The 24,705-nt window shown below is 40.9% G+C and overlaps 2 protein-coding genes across 2 annotated transcripts in view; one reads left to right on the top strand and one right to left on the bottom strand.

The window, feature by feature from the left end:
* The first annotated feature begins 598 nt into the window (after window positions 1-598).
* rab20 (RAB20, member RAS oncogene family) lies at window positions 599-9,818 on the top strand. The gene is made up of 2 exons (XM_051904659.1): window positions 599-1,073; window positions 8,824-9,818. The coding sequence occupies exons 1-2, from the start codon at window positions 884-886 to the stop codon at window positions 9,369-9,371; spliced, it is 738 nt and encodes a 245-aa protein (XP_051760619.1). The 5' UTR covers window positions 599-883; the 3' UTR covers window positions 9,372-9,818.
* The window catches only part of col4a2 (collagen, type IV, alpha 2), a 109,341-nt gene continuing 94,114 nt past the window's right edge, over window positions 9,479-24,705 (bottom strand). The window contains exons 42-48 of the mRNA XM_051904657.1: window positions 23,189-23,350; window positions 22,978-23,076; window positions 22,491-22,637; window positions 22,240-22,356; window positions 21,721-21,912; window positions 18,609-18,895; window positions 9,479-18,522 (exon numbers count right to left, since the gene is read on the bottom strand). Of these exons, the coding sequence (XP_051760617.1) occupies window positions 18,268-18,522; window positions 18,609-18,895; window positions 21,721-21,912; window positions 22,240-22,356; window positions 22,491-22,637; window positions 22,978-23,076; window positions 23,189-23,350 (1,259 nt within the window). The 3' untranslated portion in view covers window positions 9,479-18,267. The remainder of the gene's footprint in view (window positions 18,523-18,608; window positions 18,896-21,720; window positions 21,913-22,239; window positions 22,357-22,490; window positions 22,638-22,977; window positions 23,077-23,188; window positions 23,351-24,705) is intronic.

Below are 24,705 nucleotides of genomic sequence, written 5' to 3'. Positions count from 1 at the left end.
ATATTATTCGCACTGAGACGCAGGCATGGTCCCTGCATCCAAGTATGCTCTACAATGTTAGGAATGTTATTTTATTAATTTGTTACGTCTGTTGCCAACGTTTAGTAGGCCTATACATTAAATGTAAATGTGGTGATAATAAACCACTATTTTTAATTTTGAAATCATAAGTTTAGCAATACCTAAAGACAGTTTATAATCTGAAAAACAAGAAAGCTGTAAAATGTAATAATGTATGTAAACATTTCAAAGTTTCCATCTATGTTTTTTTTTTTATTATTATTATTTTATTCTTTGTATGTTTATTTAATTTATTTTATTTAGTCATTTTATTACCTGGCTGTGTTGTAAACAAATGTTCAAATAAAGCCAATGTACATTTTGCTGATTATTAAAATTTGATTACGTTTTATTAATAAGTATATGTATTGTATTTTTATTATGTTACAACCATCATTAAGATTATAAAAAAAAAAAAAAACATAATTAGTATTTACATTAAACAGTAATAAAAATCATTTAGTTTTTGGCTCGAGAGGCGCTGGGATTGATTCAGTCCGATTCTTGAACGAATCTTGACTCAATAGAATGATTCATTGACGAATCGGACAGCACTACCGCTAAACCCAACTTGAAAGTTCTGTAGTTGGAAAATTGCATTCGTTACTAATTTTATTTTGTTTTTTTATTTTTTTTAAACTTGCTATTGAATTTTCTGACTTAACCCATACGGATGACATTTATTTCGCCAAGCTTTGTACGGAGGACGTAATAAGATTATGCACTTTAAATCGCAGGGTGCGATAGCCCGTCCTCTGGGTTGTTTATGTGGTGATTTTACCTGTAAGAGTTGAGTGTGCGTGAGTGGCATGTGTTTGGAGACATGCCTCAAGCCACAAGGACCAAGAAACCCGACGTGAAAGTCGTCATTCTGGGGGACATGAACGTAGGAAAGACTTCTCTCCTTCACAGATACACGGAGAGGAAATTTAAGGACACTATAAGTACAGTCGGAGGGGCGTTCTTTCTCAAACAGTGGGGACCCTACAACATATCCATATGGGACACTGCAGGTTGGCTACTTTTACACTTTATTTAGTAAAACAGAGCCCAAAATACATGAACACGTCATTACAGTGTGTTTTGCAAAAGCTGTTTGTCATATAAAAGAAAACCAACCAAGTCAGCTGAACTTCTAACTAAATAAATGTTAGGTTAAAGTGATTTCAATCATATCTTGTTTTGTTACTCTTTTTTTTATGTGAGTTTCTTCATTTGTTGTTACTTTCTGATTTAGAGCTTAAAACTGCTTTCTCACAGCGGTGGCCTTGTTTTATTTCGTAAATGTCAGCACTTTTTGTTCCTTATTCAGATATTTAAGAACTGGCCTTGTCATGGGTGAAGTTCACTGAACTTGACCTACTTCAAAATATACATAAGAAAAAAAATATATTTATATTTAGAATGTCATAAGGATTTCAACTTACTTTTATGTAAATGAGTAAACCAGAAGATAAATGCCTTGGTCAGTGGTCAGTGGTCAGTGTTTGAAAACTTCACCCATTAAAGGCACTTATTTAACAAGTCTTTTGTATAATGTATAATAATAACATTCTTAAGGTCTAAACAGATGCCATATTAGCATTGTATACGGATATAGGATATCTATCTATCTATCTATCTATCTATCTATCAATCTATCTATCTCTCATTTCCTGTGGAATTTTACTCTGTTCAGATGACAGATGACCCCGTGTAGTGCTGTTTTTGCGGTCTCTTATCTGGCAAAAAGTCACATGCTTGGGTGCTAGTCAGATGAGTGTGTATTGAATCAGTGTGTGTGTGTGGAAACTAAAGGTTTCACTGGTCACACAGTTGTTTCTCAGGGTTGGGGGTCTAGGATAGAGGGACGAAAGACATTCACTATCAAGTTATGAAACTGTACTTTTCTCAGTTTTTCTAAATGTGTGAGTGTGGCTCTATTTGTGTTTAATGGAAAAAATAATCAACAACCTAAATTTCCAAGAAAAAGTCAAGCGTGCAGATCATCATGTGAGCAAAAAGACACATTTTTCTCACATGATGATCTACATGCTTCTTTTTTTTTCTTTTCTTGTTTTATTCATTTTTCAAATGAAATTTCTGTCATTAAGTACTCACCCTCATGTCGTTCCACACCCGCAAGACTGTCGTTCATCTTCAGATCACAAATTAAGATATTTTTGATGAAATCCAAGGTTTTCTGCCCCCCATAGAAAGCAACGTTATTCAAAGACCAGAAAATTATTAAAGAAGTCATTAAAATAGTCAACAAGACTACAGTGGTCCAACCTTAATATTATGAAGCGACAAGAATACTTTTTGTGCACAAAAACTAAACAAAAATAATGACTTTATTTAACAATTTCTTCTTTACCCTGTCAGTCTTGTATGCAGTTGATGTAGTGCTGAACTGCGTTCACTGCAGTGTTTACGTTCGAACGCCGGCTCAGTATTGGCCAACGCTGTTCACGTGAGCACCACGATGCATGCGTGCGTGTGTGTGTGTGTGTGTGTGTGTGTGTGTATATATATATATATATATAATATGGTAGTGTTGTCACCGACTGCAATACCAAGTAGGTACTGAAATTTTAAAAATGTGATGCTTTGAGCGCTGTTGAGCGGATTCAAAAACACCTCTGATTGGCAATTTTGTTCACGCACTTATCAGATATGTCTGTGATTGCCTTAAATGATCAATGCTTCAAAAACATGTTGTAAATAGTCATCAATGACGCTCTTCACTGAGCGCTTACACAGATACACATGGGAGCATTTGAAAGCAGGTGTCTATCAGTGGACCGGTTCAAATGTAAATGTTAAATGTATTCTATGACGTCACAATTAAAGTTGCGTAAGTCTCAGATTTCTCCATTTGCCATTTAGACCTATGTTCTTATGAAATGTCATGTGGAGAAACATTGGCTAAAGGATTTAATACAACAAACCTGATTCACTGCCTCTGTCATCTGCTCTCTGTTTCTGAGGTGGGGCTCAAGCAACTCCTCCTCCATACACACAAACACACACACACACACACACACACACACACACACACACACACACACACAGAGCAGACAGGAAAACTGAGTGTGTGATTACCTGCACCCGTCCTTCATTAGGTCAAGTCATATATTCATGAAAAAATCAGTTTGCCATTAGTTGTCCGAAGATGAAAGTGATATCTTTGTTGTAGTATCCTTTCAACATTTAAGTGGATTTCCCATGACTGGCATCAGTGCTGTTCAATGCATTGAATTAATACATTTATTCCTGAAGTGAAGTTACCCAACTTACCTGAAGTTGCCCAAGTGACACGTTTCTCGATAATTGAGCCTTGTACAGTGGCACTCAAAGTTAAATTTATTTCAAAACCTTACGTATGGTAACCCTGGGTCCCTGATGGAGGGAATGGAGACCTGTGTCATAGCGACAGTATGGGTGATCGTTCTTGAGAGCCCCAATCACATCTGAGTTTATCAGAAAAGGCCAATGAAATGCGAATAAAGTTGGCGTGCAAAATTTTCACGCGAGGCCACCCCCGTGCATGCGGGTATTTAAGGCCAGCCGCATGCAAAATGCACTTCAGTTTTGTTCTGAGGAGCCGAGATAGCGTCTCAGAGATGCTCGACCTTCGAAGGTGAACTGTGGAAACAGTCTAAGCCAAGGAAGAATCGAGACATTAAAGTACGCATCGTTCAGGTCTATTGCCGCGAACCAATACTGATAACGGACACATGTGAGCAAGCGTTGGACAGTGAGCATTTTGAACTAGAGCCAAAGGAGGGCACAATTCAAAACTCGTCAATCCAGCATTGGTCTCAGGCCACCACCCTTCTTGGGTACAATGAAGTAAGGGCTGTAGAAACCCTTTTCAGCTGAAGGGGACAGGCTCTACCGCTTACTTCACAGAAGGTTCACAGTCTCCTGCCAAAGGACAGTCATGCACCACTGTACCCAGGCAGATGGCTGGCGAACTGAATCGCATAACTGAGCCGGATTGTCCTGACCGACAAGCGGGACAGGTTGGGGAGTGCTAGCCACGCGCCCAAGCGCTGCACGAGCGGAACTAAAGGGACGATATCCAGGGTACCCGTGGGGGGGAGCCCGCGGCGAGGCAGAGCAAGGTCCGTCACGTAGGGAGGCACTGCATCCCAAAAAAACCGTGACGCGTGGTGCACTTGAGCACTGACCTAGGTCCGAGGGCCCACAGTGGCAGAGGTGCTGTGGAAAACACTTACCAGAGTGTGGACCCGGGGCATCAGAGTGCGGGAATGCAAGGGAGTCGCGTCCACCAGGGTCCTGATGCAGACTTTCGGTGTGCTGCCATCACGAGAACCAGGGCCAACCACACCAAGAGAAGAAAGGGAGAGAGAAAACGGCTCTTTTGTGAAGTTGTATAATTCACTCTTGTTCCCCCCCAAAGGAATGAGGCTCGTCTGGTGTTGTGGGGCAAGCAATCTGCAACCTCTCTGTCCCCAGGTCGCCCATCTCAGGACCGCTTTACAGCCTTACGAGGGTTCTTAGCAGCTTGATGACTGGTGGGTGGCACCACCTGTTTGCGAGAAGACCTCTAAGGTCTGGCTGCTGGCCCACAGCAGCCAGACGACGAGCAGATGGGGTGTGAGAGCCCAGGGGTTTGGCTTCCTTGGAAGCAAACCCAACCCACGGCAACTTCATCTGTTTCTTCACTGTCGAGAACTGCTGAGTGAGCTCTGCGACAATGATGCCGAAGAGGTTGGCTTGAGAGATGTGGAAGTTGAGAAATCAAACTTTCTAAGGATTCTTCATCTCTCCAAGGTTAAGCCATAGGTTGTGCTGCTGGACCACAAATGTGGACATCGTCTTACCCAGGGCCTGCACTGCACCCTTTGTAGCCTGAAGGGCACAACCAGTTGCTAAACGCAGTTCCTGCAACCACTGTGTCTCGCACTTACCCGTACACTGGTGAGAGACCGGTGAATGTGCCCTATTTCCAGCAGCAAATGAGGTGAATGGAGTTGCTTCCTTTCTCACACGAGACGTGAAGTTTTGGCTCAGAAGAACAAGATTGAAGTGCATTTTGCCCGTGACTGGCCTTAAATACCCATATGCACGGGCGTGGCCTCGCATTCAAATTTTGCACGCCAACTTCATTCGCATTTCACTGGCTTTTCTTATATACTCTGAGGTGATTGGGGCTCTCAAGGACGATCCCCCATACTGCCGTTACAACACACATCGTAGTGAATGACAGAAAGGGAAACAACGTTTTTAAGCATGTTAGTTAAATGAACGTTTTAATGATGACTTATTGACTACGTTTACATGTGCACCAAAAATACGATTATTTAGTAATCGCAGTAAGATGTTTACATGACAGAAGCAAACCTCTTCACTCTGTTTACATGCAATTTTCATTATTCTGATTATTCGCTAAGAAGTGTGGTTATTTTTACCGCCATCATACAACTGAACAAGTAGGATACAGTAGGCATGTTGCTGACTGTTTTAATGTACTTGCATCAAATGCAAAACATTTCTATGGACTTATTGGAAGGTTATTCAGTGCCGTGATGAACATCACAATGCTGCTGTAGCTGGGTTTACCTGCTCAGTGAGTTTTGTTGACAGAGTTTAGCGATTCAGAGTGGAGGAAAAACTTCAGAACAATGTCACAGAGTTCATTCATGAAGTTTTGTGAACAGTGTTAACTGTATCCTATATCCGAATGTAATAGTATCCTAATATGGATAGTGTTTTGCGTAAGCTCTGTTTTTAAAGGCCAATTAAAATGTTTAATGTAAAATGATTATTTGTTGTGCTTTTTTATTTGATTTCTCAATTAAAACCACAAAATAGGCCTACAACATTACTGTAAACAATATAACCAAGTCTGTGGTATTACTTCATCTGAAAAAAAAAATCGGTAGTCATATCAGCTGCAAAAATCTTGATCGGAGCATCCCTACTATGAATATTGTATCTCAAATGGTAATGTAAATTCAGTTCCTTATGATTTAATTTTTAAACTTGCTTTGGTGGTATGCAAGTATTGTCAAATTAAAATGAGTCGTGCTCTATAAGTATTAGAAGTTTAATCTGCACTAGAGGTCTTTATTATTTTACACATTTTTGGTGCATGAGATGCATAAGAATAAGGAACAAAGCTCTCTCTCACATCCTTCAGACACAGACAGTAGAAGCCAAGTTAGTTGAAGACCACTACATATTTTTACAACAATAAGCTCTTGTATTTCTGCTGTCAAAGCTCTCAGTATCATGACTGACAACCTTTGGCTTTCTTTTTTTAAAGGAGAAAGTGAAAAGAGAAAGTGAAGTTTTTTGTTCGTTTGTTTTATCCCCCAGTCTAGAACTTTTTATTCCTTTAACTAAGTAGATATATCCCCTCAGAACTATTAAGGTTATTGTTTAATTCTTTTGACCTTTGTACTGTTGAATCCTCATCGACAGGGCTGTAAAAAGTAACATTAAAGTAACTGTAATGCACAAACTTTGTATACAGCAGGTTTTATTTAATGTTTAGTGATTTTTACTTTAAGTCTCAGATACACACCAAATTTAGTTGAACTGAAACTGATGTAGTGAAAACTCTTACCTGGAATGACTATAGTGTTATCATTTCATATCAAAATGCTTTAATTATTGCAATTGCTTTAGATCAAAGACTTTGTGTTGTTATGACTGATCAGATTTCCATTTTTGAGGGCAAATAACCATGGATTTCATTGGCTTTTTTTTTTTTTTTTTTTCTAAAATTATTTGATTGACTTGTTAGGCTGATTATAAAAATATGTAGTAAGAATATATGGACAAAAGTATTGGGATACCTAGTTGTCTGGACTCTATCACAGCTTTCATTAGTCAAGGACTTCACAACTTCACATGCTTCACCTGCATTTAGTTGATCCTGGTAAACACTCATTGTCACAGTTGTGAACACGACGGCGTTCTTCTTTCACGAGGGGGTTTGGTGTCACGGCTTTTGTTTTCAGGCGGACCGTTAAAGAACGTGACACACGCGTCTCCCGGACATCCTGTAAAAATTCAACCAACCAGATGACGACTTCAAAAATCTTGAAGTTTCCGGTTAAGTGTGCCATATGCATCAGACGTTCAGCCAACGTCAGTCTGAGGCTGAGACTATGGGACACACGACCATTACACATTATCACATTCTAAATACTTAGACTTTAATATGAAGTTATTCCCCCCCTTTACAGCAACAACAGTTTGTACTCTTCTGGAAAGGGTTTCCACAATCCAAACCATGTCTTTAAGGACCTTGCTTTGTGCACTGGGGCACAGTCCTGCTGGAATAGAAAATGACCTTCCCCAAACTGTTCCCACAAAGTTATTTTTCAAAATGTCTTTTTATGCTGAAGCATTAAGTTTTCCTTTCACTGGAAGGAAGGGGTCTAGCCCAACCACTGAAAAACAGTTCCATACCATTATGGTATGGCACAATGCAGTCCAGACAGGTAATGTTCTCCTGACATCTGTAGAACCTAAATTCGCTCCTCAGACTTCCAAATAGAGAAGCGTGATTTGTCACTACACAGAACACGTTTCCACTGCTCCAGAGTCCACTGGCGACACTTGCCATTGTACTTGGTGATGTGAAGCTCACATGCAGATGCTCATGCTCAGCCATGGAAATCTATTCCATGAAGCTCCCGCCTCACAGTTTTTGTGCTGATATTAACGCCAGTGGAAGTTTGGAGCTCTTTGGCTATAGAATTAGCAGAGCGTTGGCGACTTTTACGCACCATGTGCCTCAGCACTCAATGACACCGCTCTGTGACTTTACGTGGACTTCCAGTTTCATCCACTTTCCAATAATGCCACTTACAGTTGACCATGGAATATCATGAAATTTCACAAACTGACTTATTGCAAACGTGCCTTTTTATTTATTTATTTTTTTACAGTACCACGCTTGAATTCACTGAGCTCTTCAAAACAAATGTTACAAACACAAATGTTTGCAAATACAGACTGCACGGCTAGGTGCTTGATTTTATACACCTGTGGCAATAAGTCTTTACTGAATAACCTGAATTCAATACTTTTGTCCATATATAATATATATATATATATATATATATGCAGCCTTTGTGAGCATAAGAGACTTGACTTCTTTCATTATATATATATATATATATATAATGAAAGAAGTCTCTTATGCTCACAAAGGCTGCATTTATTTAATAAAATAAATAACAAAATACAGTAAAATCAATAATATTGTGAAATAGTATTACAACTTAAAATAATGTTTGTTTTTTTTGTTTTGTTTTTTTATTTGAATATATTTTAAAATGTAGTTTATTCCTGTGAATTTTCAGCATCATTACTTCTGTCTTCAGTGTCACATGATCCTTCAGAAATCATTCTAATATTCTGATTTGCCGCTCAAGAAATATTTCTTCTTATTATATCATTGTTGAAAACAGTTGTGCTGCTTAATATGGAAACTGTGATACATTTATTTTTTTTTTTTTTTAGAATTATTTGAGCTAGAATGTATTTTTATTTTAAATAAAATGTTTTGTGACAATGTAAATGTCTTTACTATCACTTTTGATCAACTGAATGCATCCTTGCTGAATAAAGTATTAATTAAAAAAAATGTGTATGTATTTGGAAGGTATAAGTGAAAATTGTAAGGAGTAAAAAGTATATTTTTTGCCATAGAAAACTAATGTACAAGTATTCATTTTAAATAGTAAAGTGTAAATTCTTGAAAGGAATATTGACTGTCATGTTTGCGTTGTGCAGGTCGAGAGCAGTTCCATGGCCTGGGCTCCATGTACTGCCGTGGCGCGGCTGCAGTCATCCTCACCTATGACGTTACCAACTGGCAGAGCCTGGCTGAGCTGGAGAACCGCTTCCTGTCCCTGACTGACACTGCCAACGCTGACTGCATATTTGCCATAGTGGGTAACAAAGCAGACCTTACCGACACTCTTGCTCAAGGGCCAGACACAGAGAGTGAGCAAGGGGACGAACCCCAGTCTGTGGTCATGTGTCCGACTCCTCCCGCCACTCCACTCCAGCATAAACAAGTCAGCAGAGAGGACGCTGTCGCTCTGTATGGCCGCGTGCTGCGCTACAAAGGCCTGGAAGAGAAGGCCTGTCTGCCTGCTGAGAGAATGTGCTTTGAGACAAGTGCTAAAACGGGTTACAATGTGGACGTTTTGTTTGAAACCCTCTTTGATCTAGTTCTGCCTTCCATCCTGAAGAAAAGGAGTGAAGGAGAGAGTTCCACTGTGGACCTGGAGACGCCAATGGAGGTAAAAAGGACTAAAGCAGGATGTTGTGCCTAGAGCCAAACAAACATAGGAAACGTGAGGATTATGAAAATGTGATGTCAGTCAGTGCCAAAGGAGGAATTGATATAAATTATACTGCCACTAAACTTAAACTGACACTGTTATGTGTTTTTTTTTTTTTTTTTTGTATTATTATTATTACTCTTTTTTTTTCGCCCCCAAGAACAGTATTGAAACAAACTTCTTTGGAGGGAATTAAAAGATAGTAGCACTTGGGTGATCTTGCTCAATAGTTTGTTTGTTCAGTTTTAATTTTGTGGAATAGTTTTTACTTTTTGTTGTTCTTTGCATTAATGGAATGGAATGATCATGATTTGTTTTTGTTTTTTTAATTGAAATTATATCTACATTATATTTTGTGAAAATTATATCAACATTTTCTGAATCTGCCTCACTTATTCTAATGTGAGAAAAATAAAAAATCTTAAATCTTGGAATAAATGGGTTGGTCTGTGTGGTTAGTGTGTGAAAGCATCATGAAGAATGTTTAGTAGGGATGTTGAAATTAATTGTTTCTATGATGCATTGCAATGTGGACATGGACATTTCTGCATCGATCCAGTAAGAACATAATCAATTATAGCCTACTGATGTTTCTGTGACATCATTCATTGCATATGTGCTTCTCACGCTAGTGTAAAATGGCGGAGGTAGGCGAAACACACAAGCAAGTAATCAAAAATGCACCCACATTTTTACATTGTGTGAGAGAGAGAATGTGCGTGTGTGCGAGCGAGAGTGTGCATGCATGCGAGTGTGTGTGTGTGTGTGAGCATTATTGTAACTTAACTACACTACCTGACATTTCCATGCGCATTTAGTGTACTAGTGTTTATTAGTTCTAAATGCTCCTGTCGTATGCTGTGTTCAGACTTAAAGTCCCTTTCGAGGGAACTCATGCTAAATCGGAGCGACACTCTGGGGAACGCCTCCAGCGTGACAGTGTCTGAAGTACATATTGAACTAGTCCAATCTCGATTGGTGTTGCATCATGACGTCACGTGACGGCGTACACGGAAGCTACAAAGGGGAGCCGTCACAGAACAGTGTTAGCTTCTGATAGGTCAATTTAGGCAGACACACTTGCTGTGTGTTATGTGCCTCGAAGCGGAGCATGCACGGGCAGCACTCGAGGGTGCTGTCTGTTCAAACTGTGAGCTGCTGCCGCTCAGAATGCTCTACTCCCGCCTGGCCTTGTTTGATTCGGCCAGGCTCGCGCTCCCCGTGGTTCGGGACTCGCGTCTCCCAAGGTGTCGATCGTGGAAGAAGCCGTTCTCGTCGAGATTATCGAGCCCAACTATTCCTCCATCTTGGGCTTGAGAGAGAACGGTTATGGGGTGATGTGCCAGGCTGAAGAGACTTTGGCTTCATATCTCTCACCTGATGCTGCATCATCCCTTAAGGCTCCGACGGTGCCCACCAAACCCTGTCGCACAGCATCTGCATTGGTGGGTAAGGCATATATAGCAGCGGGTCGGGCTGGTGCATGCCTGCACACTATGGGCATCATGCAGGCATATCAAAAAGTCATTCGGATGACAGCGGGGAGGTCAGGCTCGACCATATTAAAGAGCTACAAAAGTTGATGGCGGTCCCCCCTGTGATGGAGCAACAACATCTCGCCCTCAGAAAATCAATGTTTGCTTCCTGCCGCCTCGTGTGCTTTTGTTCGCATTGGTTTCCAGCGAACGCAAATCGAAGTGTCCGCCCGGTCTCGTTGCGACCCTATCGAGTTCTCTCCCTCATATGAGGCCTGTAGAAAATATCGTTCGAGTTTCCCCTGTCGGCCAGCCGCTTCAGGGCACGGAACTTATTTCAAACACGACACCCTGTGACACTCTCACACAGGACACGTTTTACCACTCAATATATATATCATGATGGTTTTATATATATTTGAGTTTTAATTAGTTTACATGTTGTCTTAGCCATTTTATTCCTCTTGTTTTAATGTGTGTATGTCTTTAAATAAGTCTGGTTCTGCCTGTCATGTGACTGATCACATGACAGGATACAGGAAGTAAGTCAGCATAAAGGAGGCAGCATGGCAAACAATCAAGCTCTCTGTCAAAATAACCACATGGTGCACCGTCAAGCTGGATTGAGGAGTTATTTTTAAGGACTTCTCTTTCCAGCCAAGCACATCACTTTTAATTGGATTATCACTACTGTGGACTTTTGTATATACACCATTGGACACTTCACACATTCACTTTGGGACTGGCAACATGCTAGGATTCTTACAGACTGTTTTATGGTATGGTGCAGTCGGACTCCACGCTTTTAACAGCCTAAGTTTTTCTAGTTTTATTGTGTTGTTTTAAGTCCTTTGTGAATATTGTAAATACACTTATTTATTCACTTTACAACTGTTGTTGTCTCATTTTTTAAAACACTCCCAACCTCACACAGTTAAATCTGACACCATTTTTTATTGATGTAAACTCGACCAATAGGGCCAATTGTTACAACCTGAGGTCAGTCTCGAGAGACTGGTCCTCTTAGTAGAATATGTAGAAGCTTAGAGAAATCTTCACAATATATCTCAATGGGTCCTGTGTACGAGAAAGGTTACAGAATTCAATTCAAGTACCATCTACCGAAGTTCAATGGGGTGGTGCATACCATTGTCAACCCCAAGCAGGGTCGGGTGATGAAACTAGAAGTTCAATCCCTCTTAGCAAAGGAGGCCATAGAGTATATTCCTCCTCACAAGAGGGAGGCTGGGTTCTACAGTCAGTACTTCATAGTTCCCAAGAAGGATGGAGGATTACGCCCATCATAGATCTCAGGGTATCGAATCGTTCTCTGGGGAGATTCAGATCCATCTACTATCTTGACTACAGTCACCAACATCTAGCAAGGCCAAGCCATCACTGTCAAACACTTTCAGAGAGTGCTGGAGCTTCTGGCAGCAGCGTCCAATGTAATAACTTTTGGCCTGCTGTACATGAGACCCCTGCAGTGGTGGATCAGGACCAGGGGGTTTTCCCCAAGGGGAAACCCATTCTGCACGATCAACGTAACGTGCAGATGCCTTCGTTCTTTGGCTATGTGGAAGAAACCGTAGTTTCTGTCCCAGGGTCCTGTGTTGGGAGCATCTTGTCAGCTGCGAATCGTGACGACGGACACATCCCTCACAGGCGGTCATGGAGGGCGCTTTACCAGAGGTCTGTGGAGAGGGCATCATGTTTCGTGGCACATAAATTGCCTGTAGAAGATAGCTGTGTTTCTAGCCCTGAGGCACTTCCTTCCAGACCTCAGGGGCCATCATGTTCTGGTATGGACAGACGATACGTCGGTGGTCTCCTACATAAATCGGCAGGGAGGCCTGAGGTACAGTGTTGCCAAGTCTGCGGTTTTCCCGCAGAATTGGGCTACTTTTATACTGTTACCGCGGGTTGTTTTTCATGTCCACGGGTTGAATCGACCCAAAATAATGTGATATTTAGCCCCTGGAATGCGAATTTTACCAGGGGATCCCCGCCAAAAACACAAATTTTGCCCCCCGGAAAGAGTTTTTTACCGTTGGACCCCCCTGAAATGCAATTGGGCTAGTTTTGGGCTAGTTTTGAGGAGCAATTGGGTGGGTTTTGTTGTGAAAACCTGGCAACCCTAATGAGGTCGCACCCTTTGTGCAGATTGGCGCATCAGGTTCTTCTGTGGTCCCAGGGGAAGTTACTCTCGCTCAGAGCGATGTAAATTCCCAGGGACCAAAATTTGGGAGCAGACATCCTGTTGAGGCGGGGTGCCTGTACGTTTCCCCCGATCGCTCTGCTCCCGGGAGTTCTAGAGAGGGTCCGCCGGGACGGGGTCAGTCTACTTATAATAGACCCGTACTGGCCGGCCCGAGTTTGGTTCTCAGACATCATAGCATTCCTAGCAGGCACCCCTTGGGACATCCCCATCAGACAAGACCTGCTGTCGCAAGATGGGGGTCTAATTTATCACCCCCGGCCGGAGCTGTGGAAACTATGAGTCCAGCCCCTGAGGGGGACCAGCTTCTGAGCACTGATCTCTCAACTGAGGTTGTTGAGACCATTCTAAATTCTAGAGCTCCCTCCACAAGGAAACTTTATGCCCTAAAGTGGAATGTGTTTGCTCGAATGTGGCACGGTCTGTTATTCTGCAGACCTTTCATCTTCCACCACATGTTGGCTGATCATGAGAAGCTACGTTTATTATGCCCTGTTAAATCCTTTGAGGCCTACGTACGTAGGTCCTCAGGTTGGAGGAAGTCAGACCAGCTACTTGTGTGCTTTGGGTCACTTAAGAAAGGTTCCCCTGCCTCTAAACATACGATTAGCAGGTGGATTGTGAAGGCTATCTCTTCAAAATAAGAGGCACACAATTTGCCCTCACTTCTCCTGATCAAAGCCCGCTTGACTAGAGGAGTGGAGTCCTCCAAGGCCCTGTTATCAGGGGTTTCCCTTTAAGAGGTCTGTGATGCAGCTGGCTGGGCCTCCCCGCACACTTTCATAAGATATTACAGCTTGGATCTGCTCTCCACGCCGGGTTCTCAAGTCCTCACATCCTGAGTTGTGCCTGATAAGCTTCACACCAGGGCAGGCTGTAGTCGGTGTGGCACAGTGGGTGTTTCGTTCCCCAAAGTGTCGTTCCGACACAGCGCGAGTTCCCTCAAAAGGGAACATCTCGGGTTACGACTGTAACCCTTGTTATCTGAGAAGGAAACAAGACCGTGCGTCCCTTTGCCACACCTCCTGACTGCCTAAGAACGACTTGCTTCGACCTATCAGAAGCTAACACTCTTCTGTGACGGCTCCCCTTTTTAGCTTCCGTGTCGTCGTCACATGTGACGTCATGACGCAACACCAATCGAGATTGGACTAGTTCAATACAAACTTCAGGCACTGTCACACTGGAGGCATTCCCCAAAGTGTCGTTCCGATGCAGCGTCTCAGGGAACAAGGGTTATAGTCGTAACCCGAGACGTTTTGTCTGATGTTTGCTACATTCAGGAAGTGTACTTTCTTGGAGCAGACAAAATATAAAGGGAGTTCATATATCTGACTGCTTGTATTTGTTGACGAAAATGTAGCCATGTGAAGTAATATTGAAAATTGAGAATGGAACGCATTGTGGAATCGAATCTTTGACATGATAATCACAATCGAATTGAATTGTAAGACCAGTGATGTTTCATACCCCTAATGTTTAGAAATTTTTAATGTTTAGTAGCTTAAAATATGTCAGTGCCAATGTTTTGTCTCAAGATGCACACCAGTAATGTTTCTGAGGCTATAAAAGCTACTTAAATATCCTAATTGAACTAAGGCCTAATCCTGGCTTAATCTAAGTCCTGTTGGTGAAACCAGGCTTTTATTGTTCAAAATACTGGTAATATGCTGATTTGTCAGTCTAGAAACATTGTAATTAGTGTTGAAAACAGTTTTGCTTTTTTTATTTTTTGTAGAAACCATAATACATTTTACTTTGAGGAATAGAAAGTTCAGAAGAACAGCATATATTTGAAATAGAAATCTTTTGTAACATTATAAATATCTTTACTGTCACTTTTGCTCAATTTAATGAGTCCTTTCTGAATAAAAGTATTAATTTCTTAAAAAAAAGAATTGTACTGACCACAAACATTTAAATGGTAGTGTGTCATTATAATGGTCTTTAATTACTTTTATTTTACAGCAATTGCTGTGGGCCCTATATAAGGTGCTTTATATGCTTTAGAAATGCATAATTTCATGCTTTCTATAAGGTAGTTATTGTTCAGATAAAATTAAAATGAGAGATGACAAATGTAACAAACAAGAAGTATTTATTGTTGTTTTATTCAATAACACTATAATTCAAAATCAATGTCTTCAAATATTCCACATAATTACATTTAAAGTACATTTAAAAAAAAAAAAAAAAAAAAGCAGTGACGTTCTTAATGCAAAACATTCTGAATTATAATCTTATTTGGTTCTCTTTACTGGTATAAAATACATGCATGTGGTTTATGGGCTTCAGGACAATAATACTTGTGCAATGTGCACTGAAAATGGGCAAAGCTGCTCAAAGTCCAAAACATTTAGGTAACCCACATTAGCCATTGTTTACAGACTCAATGGAGAATATAGCCTGTTTGTGCATTTATGTGGAAGCGGGACAAAGACTGAACTAGAGTCTTCAAATGACCTGAACATGTGTCCTGTAAACCTCAAGAGAAATCAGTGCAATTGGTGTAACCAACAGAGGGTTCTAACAAACAAACCAGAATGAGCCTCTTGACTAGACAATATTCTAATAAAAAGCTTCAAGTCTCAAAGTTTATGACCTTTTATGAAATAAATTACCCAATGAATAGTGTGTGACAACATTACATGATAAAGGGTCCATGCTAAAAAGAAATATCTATCCAAGTCTGACTCAGAGCTCCTCTATAAACAAACGCAAAGCAAAAAATAATGTACAGGCAGCAGAAGATGGTGTTAGTGTAAGTCTGGTGAAATTATTATATAAGGATTAAAAATAGCAGATACGTTCTTATTGCAGTTTTTATTGCAATCACTATCCTCAGAAATTGTGCTGTCAAATGATTAGATCCTTTCAGCTTCAAACAGAACAAAACAACAATCTGAAATAAACAGTATATAACTCAAATTGTATTTTGCAACTTTGCTCTTTTGCATTTACTAAACCAACAGCCCTGCTTCAGATGTGTCAAAGTGTCATATATACCATGAGAAGGTGTGATTGTTGATTCACATGCATAGAAAGTATCGGCTCTGCATATTGTATTGTGGTGAATGCAGATGTTCCAGAACCATTAATTGAAATCACTTCCAGTATTTTTAAAAGGCAATGAAAAGATTACAGATGCTATTTGTTTTACACTAAGGCTACGTTTTCGTTCAGACTGTTAGTCCAAATCCGATTTCTGTGCATTTCCATTTGGTTTATTTCACTTTCTCACTATGTAAAATGTAAACATGTCAGACGTTGTTATAAGAAAAATGCTGAACGTCGTTGCAGAAACAAGGTTGTTTTGTTGCAAAGTGTTGGTTGAGCAGAAAATGACAATATAATGGAGACATGTTGAGACCGGCAGACACGACAGGACCAAATAAAGCCAGCCTCCTACCTTTCTGCCGCTGCCTCAGAAGACGTAGTAGTACAGCGTGGTGGCTACACATTTTCATGTTATAAATAAGACAACATCTGTATTGCAAACCCCTCCATGTTGTGGTTGTTGTTTTTGGTGTATGCCTACCAAACACAATGTAATTGCCACAGAAACCAATGCAGATATTGCAGAAAAATAAAGAGCACCAAGGGACACACAAATCGGATTTGATCAGTTGCAATACACTGTGTACACAGTCAATAATTTACATCAGATTCCAATCAGAAACGCAAATAATCAGATTTGGATTGACAGTGTGAACATAGCCTTAGACTGCAGGCAAAAGTGGCCAAAATCTGATTGTTTTGCTCATAATGACTCAGATCTGTTTTTGTTTGTTTGTTTATTTTTTTCATAGCAGTGTGAACAGCACAAACCACATTCAATTCTGATTTGGACCACTTCCTTATGTGGTCCTAAATCAGATACAGATTCTATGTTTTACAATGTGACCTCAGTCTGAACAGACATATCGGAATTCATGTGACTTTTACGTAACTCTAGATCAAAATTCATCACAATTCTGCGCTGATGGAAGTCACTCTAGAGATTTTACATACCAGTAGTTCTTTGGTCACTTGGTAATCTTGAATCTGAATCTGATATTGGCCACTTTTAAAAAAAGTAACAAGCAAATCTGAGCAATAAATCAGAATTGAGCACTAAGGCTTGCAGTGTGAACGTAGCCTAAGTGTAACAAAAGGTAGATTCTGTTTACACTAAGTGTGGACTGTAACCCCTCTACCCAGGTCATACTCGCCCCGCTCTGCGCGGGCCTTGAACCTGGGTCTCTGGAGTGGGAGTCAGACACTCTAACAAGGAGGCTAAAGGTAAAGGTTTACTCATACAGTGACTACTAGCTGGCCTCCGTTACACTCACCCCCCTAAACCTCACTCCCATCCGGGTCACGGCACCAATGTAGCCCCTCTAGTTCGCACCTGCCCACTCCAAGCAGGACGCAAAACCAGGCTGGCGCTCTAACAAGGAGGCTAAAGACCACAGTCTCTATCGTCAGTCGCTAGAGCACCTCTTGAGATCAGGGGAGTGAGGTTTACTCGCACAGCGACTACTAGCTGGCCTCCGTTGCAGAACAGCAACAAATTGCATCAAGTGCAGATTGCAATTGATGTTATTCACACAAAGTGCAAACAGAAGTCATATTTGCACTAAGGATAAATAGCCTTTGCAAACAAAGTCAGCTATTTGCATTTAGTGTAAATAGACACTGCCTTTTAAAACAATGGAACCAGTTCTGAATAAGAACTGTTTTTTGATTCCCAAACCTCGATTCACAAAAAGTGCTACCACATAACACGAAAGGGCAGAGAAGTGCGTAAGCATGGGCTTCTTTGGTTCAGCTGTACGTACTTGGTAATATTAATTACAAGAGATTCAGGTCTGATAATGCTGAGGTAATAAGTTAGAAATTAAGCACCATTTTACACATAGAAATGTTAATAATACAGAGAAATATCATAGCTATGCATTGCTTACATGCATCTCTGGCTTCACTTGTCATTATGCACATGTACATATCTTCAGTCATAAGGCACACAGTCGTGATGAAGAGTGAATCTAAGGGCATGTCATATGTGATGCATTAAATACATTAAGTTATTTCAAAAGACTAACTTGCGATATTGACGTCCGACTGAAATTTGGAATGAAGAATTTGCATGGAGCATTCTGAAGTTGTTAACTGTAATGCTGCTGCAATAGTATCAAAGTTCATAGGTTACAGGTCACAAGTTCTTCATACACACTTGGCAGCGGCTGATGCGTGACAGGAGCTGCCCGGCTTTGAGTGTCTCAGAGACAAAGGAACTCTGGAAGGTCTGATCGATAGAGGTCAACCAGAAACTCTGCTTGTTGGCGAAGTAGTGACATGTACCCTTGGCCCCGTTACACTCGATGAAGGGAGTGGTGCGGAAATCTTCTAGACAAGAGCCTGGAGACACCAGAGACTGACCGCCACCTTCATCTCCAGCTGCTGTGTGCTGTGTGAGTGTGAACGAACTAATTAGAGGACTTGGCAAACACGTTTAAATGATGAAAGTGTAATGTATTTGAACTGAAGTCTCACCATAAGGAAGGAATAGCCAATCCAGAGACTTCTCCATCCGGCTGGGCATTGTGGGATAGTTATATCTTGACTGTGTATGGCGATGGCCACAGATGGTGCTTCACACACGGAACAACGGCTGATGTATGGTTTTATCTCAGCCTCCTCCACAGGCATCATGGGAATTGGTGCGGTGGTGGACAGCCAATAGGATTTGTCATTGCGGCTGGCATAGTAGCATATGTCCCCCGGATTGCAGTACAGGAAGGGCATAGTGTTAAAACGGGGGAGACATGAGCCGGCTAGACCTGGAAAACAAAACAGAGACATTGTGAGGCGCAATCATATATATATATATATATGATAGATAATCATTATGTATTGAGTGTTACATTTTTCATAGATGGAGAAATAACTGAAAAGTAAAAAGTAATATGATTTATTTTTCTTTTAACTACAACCCGAATTCCGGAAATGTTGAGACGTTTTTTAAATTTGAATAAAATGAAAACAAAAAGACTTTCAAATCACACGAGCCAATATTTTATTCACAATAGAACATAGATAACATAACAAATGTTTAAACTGAGAAATTTTACAATTTTATGCACAAAATGAGCTCATTTCAAATTTGATGCCTGTTGGGATGGGGGCATGTTTACCATGGTGTAGCATCTCCTCTTTTCAAAACAGTTTATAGACATCTGGGCATCGAGATTATGAGTTTCTGGAGTTTTGGTGTTGGAATTTGTTCCCATTCTTGCCTGATATAGGTTTCCAGCTGCTGAAGAGTTCGTGGTCGTCTTTCGTTTAATGATGCGCCGAATGTTTTCTATAGGTGAAAGATCTGGACTGCAGGCAGGCCAATTCAGCACCCTGGACTCTTCTATGACGAAGCCATGCTGTTGTAATAGCTGCAGTATGTGGTTTTGCATTGTCCTGCTGAAATACACAAGGCCTTCCCTGAAATAGACGTCGTATGGAGGGGAGCATATGTTGCTCTAAAACCTTTATATACCTTTCAGCATTCATAGTGCCTTCCAAAACATGCAAGCTGCCCATACCGTATGCACTTATGCACCCCCATGCCATCAGAGATGCTGGCTTTTGAACTGAACGCTGATAACATGCTGAAAGGTCTCCCTCCTCTTTAGCGCAGAGGACACGGTGTCCGTGATTTCCAACAAGTCTGACCATAGAACACTTTTCCACTTTGAAACAGTCCATTTTAAATGAGCCTTGGCCCACAGGACACGACAGTGCTTCTGGACCATGTTCACATATGGCTTCCTTTTTACATGATAGAGCTTTAGTTGGCATCTGCAGATGGCACGCGGATTGTGTTTACCGACAGTTGTTTCTGGAAGTATTCCTGGGCCCATTTAGTAATGTCATTGACACAATCATGCCGATGAGTGATACAGTGTCGTCTAAGGGCCCAAAGACCACGGACATCCAATAAAGGTCTTTGGCCTTGTCCCTTACGCACAGAGATTTCTCCAGTTTCTCTGAATCTTTTGATGATGTTATGCACTGTAGATGATGAGAGCAAAGCCTTTGCAAATTTTTTAAAAATTTCTTGCTTTTTCAGCCATTTGTTGACCCCATGCCAACTTTTTTGGGACCTGTAGCAGGCATCAAATTTGAAATGAGCTCATTTAGTGGATAAAAGTGTAAAATTTCTCCCTTTAAACATTTATGTTATCTATGTTCTATTGTGAATAAAATATTGGCTCATGTGATTTGAAAGTCTTTTAGTTTTCATTTTATTCAAATTTAAAAAACGTCCCAACATTTCCGGAGCTCGGGTTGTAACAAATAAAGTAATGTGATTACATTATAAGTATTGAGCATCTGCAGTGGATTACATTTTGAGTAACTTTTGCTTATGTAACCCCTCCTATTTGAACCGCCCGCTCTTAGCAGGACTTGAAACCCGGGTCCGCCGGCATGGGAGTCGGGCGCTCTAACAAGGAGGCTAAAGACCGCAATCTCTGGAGTCAGTTGCTAGAGTGCCTCTTGAGATCAGGGGAGTGAAGTTTACAAGCACAGCTCTTACTGGCCTACGACAATTACACTCGCCCCTGTAAACCTCATTCCCATCCAGGTCACGACACCAATTTAACCCCTCCTTTTTTAACCGCCTGCTCTAAGTAGGACTCGAACCCCAGTCCGCCAGCATAGGAGTCAGGCGCTCTAACAAAGAAGGCTAAGGATTGCAGACGCCAGAGAGCGCCGACAGTTGCACTTACATGGACACCTTTTGTTGTTCAACGGAATTAAATAATTCTGATTGATGAATCTGAGTATAGTGTTTACATGAATGCTAAATAATGTGATCGGGTTGATGTGTGCATTTATGTCACAAGCTTCAAATTGGATTTAATCTTTTGACATGTGCACACTGCACAAATATACAGAGTTTCCCGCTGTTGTCACATATTAACCATCCTCCTTTTCTTTGTTTTAAAAAGCAGACTTAATATTTATCTAATTCTGGTACTAATTAGGAGACAACGAGAACATGAAGCTTTGTGCCATGATGCTTATATTCATCAAACAGTAAAAACACCCAAAACAAGGCGTCTGCAGATGAGAGTCTGAAGCAAGTGCTAGTGGGACAACATTTTCCTGCACCACTTCAAAGACGATGAGTGTAAGGAGAATTTTAGATTGACTCAACTGTCATTTATGACGCTATATTCAACAACAACAGCTCGTTCTGTGCATTATACGTCATTACGCTATTTCTATGTCATTGCACATGCACAGAACTTTCCAGTTTTGGTTTTCAAGTGTTTACATGCCCTATCAAATGGATTAGAATAGAACCAACCCTTACAATCCAAATGAAATTTAAATTACATTTGGCCAATTCATTTCGATTGACATGGTTAAATGTGACTTTTTTATTCCGACTGTGCTACTAGCCCAATTACTAATGGATATTAGGGTTCATGTAAATGCACCTACTGTAGAAAATACATATTCAGTTTCATAACATACACTGCACAGTGCTATGTAATTCAACATTCATATTCTGGATCTAAAGTTGTACAAATGAAGGTGGTGTCAGACATACAATGACTCCACATCTTGTCATTGACTGTATTACTTTGTCAGCTGCACTCACCCAGGTCTTGGTTGTGGGCCTTCTCCTGTCCCTCAAAGTACAGAAGGCTATAACCGTCCCATAACTTGGACATGCCCACAGGGCACATGGGAATCTGCTCAGACTGACTGTGCTTCACCAGCAGGTAGCCAACATTGACACTGCGGCCAGCCATTCCAATAGGACCCGGTAAACCAGAGCGTCCTCGTGCCCCTGTGAATTCAGATTCATGATCGACTTGTAATACATGTGTGCAGCAAGACAGAAAAATTGTTCACATGAAAATTATTTCCATTCTTTCCATTGAATTCTTTTTGTTTATACAAAACTAATAATTCTTTAAGAATGAATATAATTTAGAATTTGGGCTTTGTTTTAAACAATGACATTGTCCTAACAGATCAATTGAAAGAATGATGCCAGTTGCCAAAATTACTCATTTAAAATAAACCATGGTGACCAGTCCTTTGCAATCCTTAATCCACTAATCTAGCCCAGAATCCCATAATCCTCATCCATCTACACAAACACACCATTTACCTTCTTCGCCTTGCAGACCAGGGTGGCCCAGTTGTCCAGGTTCTCCACGGAAGCCTGGATTTCCTGGTATTCCAGGGAGACCTGGCATGCCCTTCTCTCCCTTTGGACCCCAAACCCCTATAAACAGATAATATTTACTATTTACACAATGAACTGTGATTCTGGAGTGCAGCAATAGCACAAGAAGAAGCTTATTTCACGTTCATAACTACATTAGTTGAGGCTAAAATTGATACTTTGAGTTCTTATACCTGCATCACCAGGAGGTCCAGCAGGACCCGGATTTCCATTGCGTCCATGTGGTCCTTGAATACCCATCGGGCCAGGTTGTCCTCTCTCCCCTGGAATTTTCTGTGGAACAGGTGGAAGTCCTTTAGCACCAGGTGAGCCAGGGAAACCTGAAAGAACAAGGTAGAGAAAGTCGATAAGGTGCAGTCAAACTTGATGCAAATTTATTCCAGACACTGCCACAAATGCTTCTGAGCTGAATAAGTAAGTAATTCTAAATGTTCAATATACAATCTAGATCCAGCCCATACATGGACGTACTGGTGTACTGATCAATCATCTTGTTACTATAAAAACATATGCAGGTCAGACAACATAATACATGAATTTAATATAACTAGAAATACCATATAGTAGAGCTGTTTTAAATTGAAAATATTTAATTATAATAAATTAAAAAGGATTAAAAAAAAAGGATTAAAAGGGTCATGCAGACATTCAAATAATCACCTGGGGGTCCAGTATCTCCTTTAGGGCCAACAGGGCCCCTGTTGCCTTCAAAACCACGTCTTCCTGGAAGTCCCATCATTCCTGGGTCTCCTCTTTCACCTTGAAATGAAATAAAGTGAACTCAAGTTCTTTTTCAGTTAACAGGTCTCATACTAAAACAAAGTGAGCTAAATATGTGAGTGTAAAACCATATTTATATGTCATAATCTACCTTTTCTTCCTGACACTCCAGGTTCCCCTGACTGTCCTTTTTCTCCTCTGTCTCCATGGACTCCTTTTTCTCCGGTGAATCCGAAATCACCTAAATTTCCTTTCTCTCCTTTTGCTCCAAATGGAGATGGTTCACCTGGAATCCCTCTGGGACCAGGTGAACCTGAAGGATGACAGCAACATTTATCAAGATGGCATTTTTTCCAAATTAATTTAAGAAAGATTTTAGATTAAGAAATAAGTTAATCTTTGTGTGGGAAAGTGACACTTTATATTTGCTTCATTAATTTACAAACCATATTTAAAACCCTCTTTTGCAAAACAATATTTAAAATTTGAAATAGTATTGTAAATAAATAATAAGTGGTTGTTAATAATTTGGGCAAATGGGGACCAAAGTCTCTTTCTTCTTCTACTGTCTCTAGTAGGGCTGGAACAATACATCGAATCTCGATTCGCGATACAAAGAATCTGGAGTGATTCTGATATTTTCCGATGTATCACGATTCTCTCTTGAATCAATTCTGAGCTTAGTTTTTAACAGCAGATGGCACTACTATAAGTGCTTTAGAGACACTCATACACTGACTGCTTCCAGTTCTTTTACATACACCACTTAAACCTAAAATAATAATTCATAAAGTTCAAAAAGGTTGAAGCGAATTACAAATCTCGCATCATAAAAGCATTCTAAACTGAGGTGCAAGTACACTATATTGCCAAAAGTTTTGGGACGCCTGCCTTTACATGCACATGAACTTTAATGACAAATCGGTAGGGTTTAATATGGAGTTGGCCCACCCTTTGCAGCTATTACAGCCTCAACTCTTCTGGGAAGTGTTTCCACAAGGTTTAGAAGTGTGTTTATGGGAATTTTTGACCATTCTTCTAGAAGCGCATTTGTGAGGTCAGGCACTGATGTTGGACAAGAAGGCCTGGCTCGCAGTCTCCGCTCTAATTCATCCTAAAGGTGTTCTGTCGGGGTGAGGTCAGGACTCTGTGCAGGCCAGTCAAGTTCCTCCACACCAAACTCACTCATCCATGTCTTTATGGACCTTGCTTTGTGCACTGGTGCGCAGTCATGTTGGAACAGGAAGGGGCCATCCCCAAACTGTTCCCACAAAGTTGAGAGCATGAAATTGTCCAAAATGTCTTGGTATGCTGAAGCATTAAGAGTTCCTTTCACTGGAACTAAGGGGCCAAGCCCAACCCCTGAAAAACAACCCCACACCATAATCCCCCCTCCACCAAACTTTACACTTGGCACAAAGCAGTCAAGCAAGTACCGTTCTCCTGGCTACCGCCAAACCCAGACTCAGAAGCGTGATTCGTCACTCCAGAGAACACGTCTCCACTGCTCTAAAGTCCAGTGACGGCGTGCTTTACACCACTGCACCCGACGCTTTGCATTGCACTTGCTGATGTAAGGCTTGGATGCAGCTGCTCGGCCATGGAAACCCATTCCATGAAGGTCTCTACGCACTGTTCTTGAGCTAATCTGAAGGCCACACGAAGTTT

This window comes from Ctenopharyngodon idella, chromosome 9 (assembly GCF_019924925.1).
Source record: "Ctenopharyngodon idella isolate HZGC_01 chromosome 9, HZGC01, whole genome shotgun sequence".
In the NCBI taxonomy this organism is placed as follows: domain Eukaryota; kingdom Metazoa; phylum Chordata; class Actinopteri; order Cypriniformes; family Xenocyprididae; genus Ctenopharyngodon; species Ctenopharyngodon idella.
The sequence above is the reverse complement of the archived record's forward strand: the minus strand, read 5'-3'. Positions and strand labels throughout refer to the sequence as shown.

What these genes read in the sequence shown, in the direction of transcription:
- rab20 (XM_051904659.1), top strand. Translation starts at nt 884, where the DNA reads ATGCCTCAAGCCACAAGGACCAAGAAACCCGACGTGAAAGTCGTCATT. An exon ending in ATCCATATGGGACACTGCAG is followed by an intron (nt 1,074 to 8,823) that starts GTTGGCTACTTT and finishes TGCGTTGTGCAG; the next exon opens with GTCGAGAGCAGTTCCATGGC.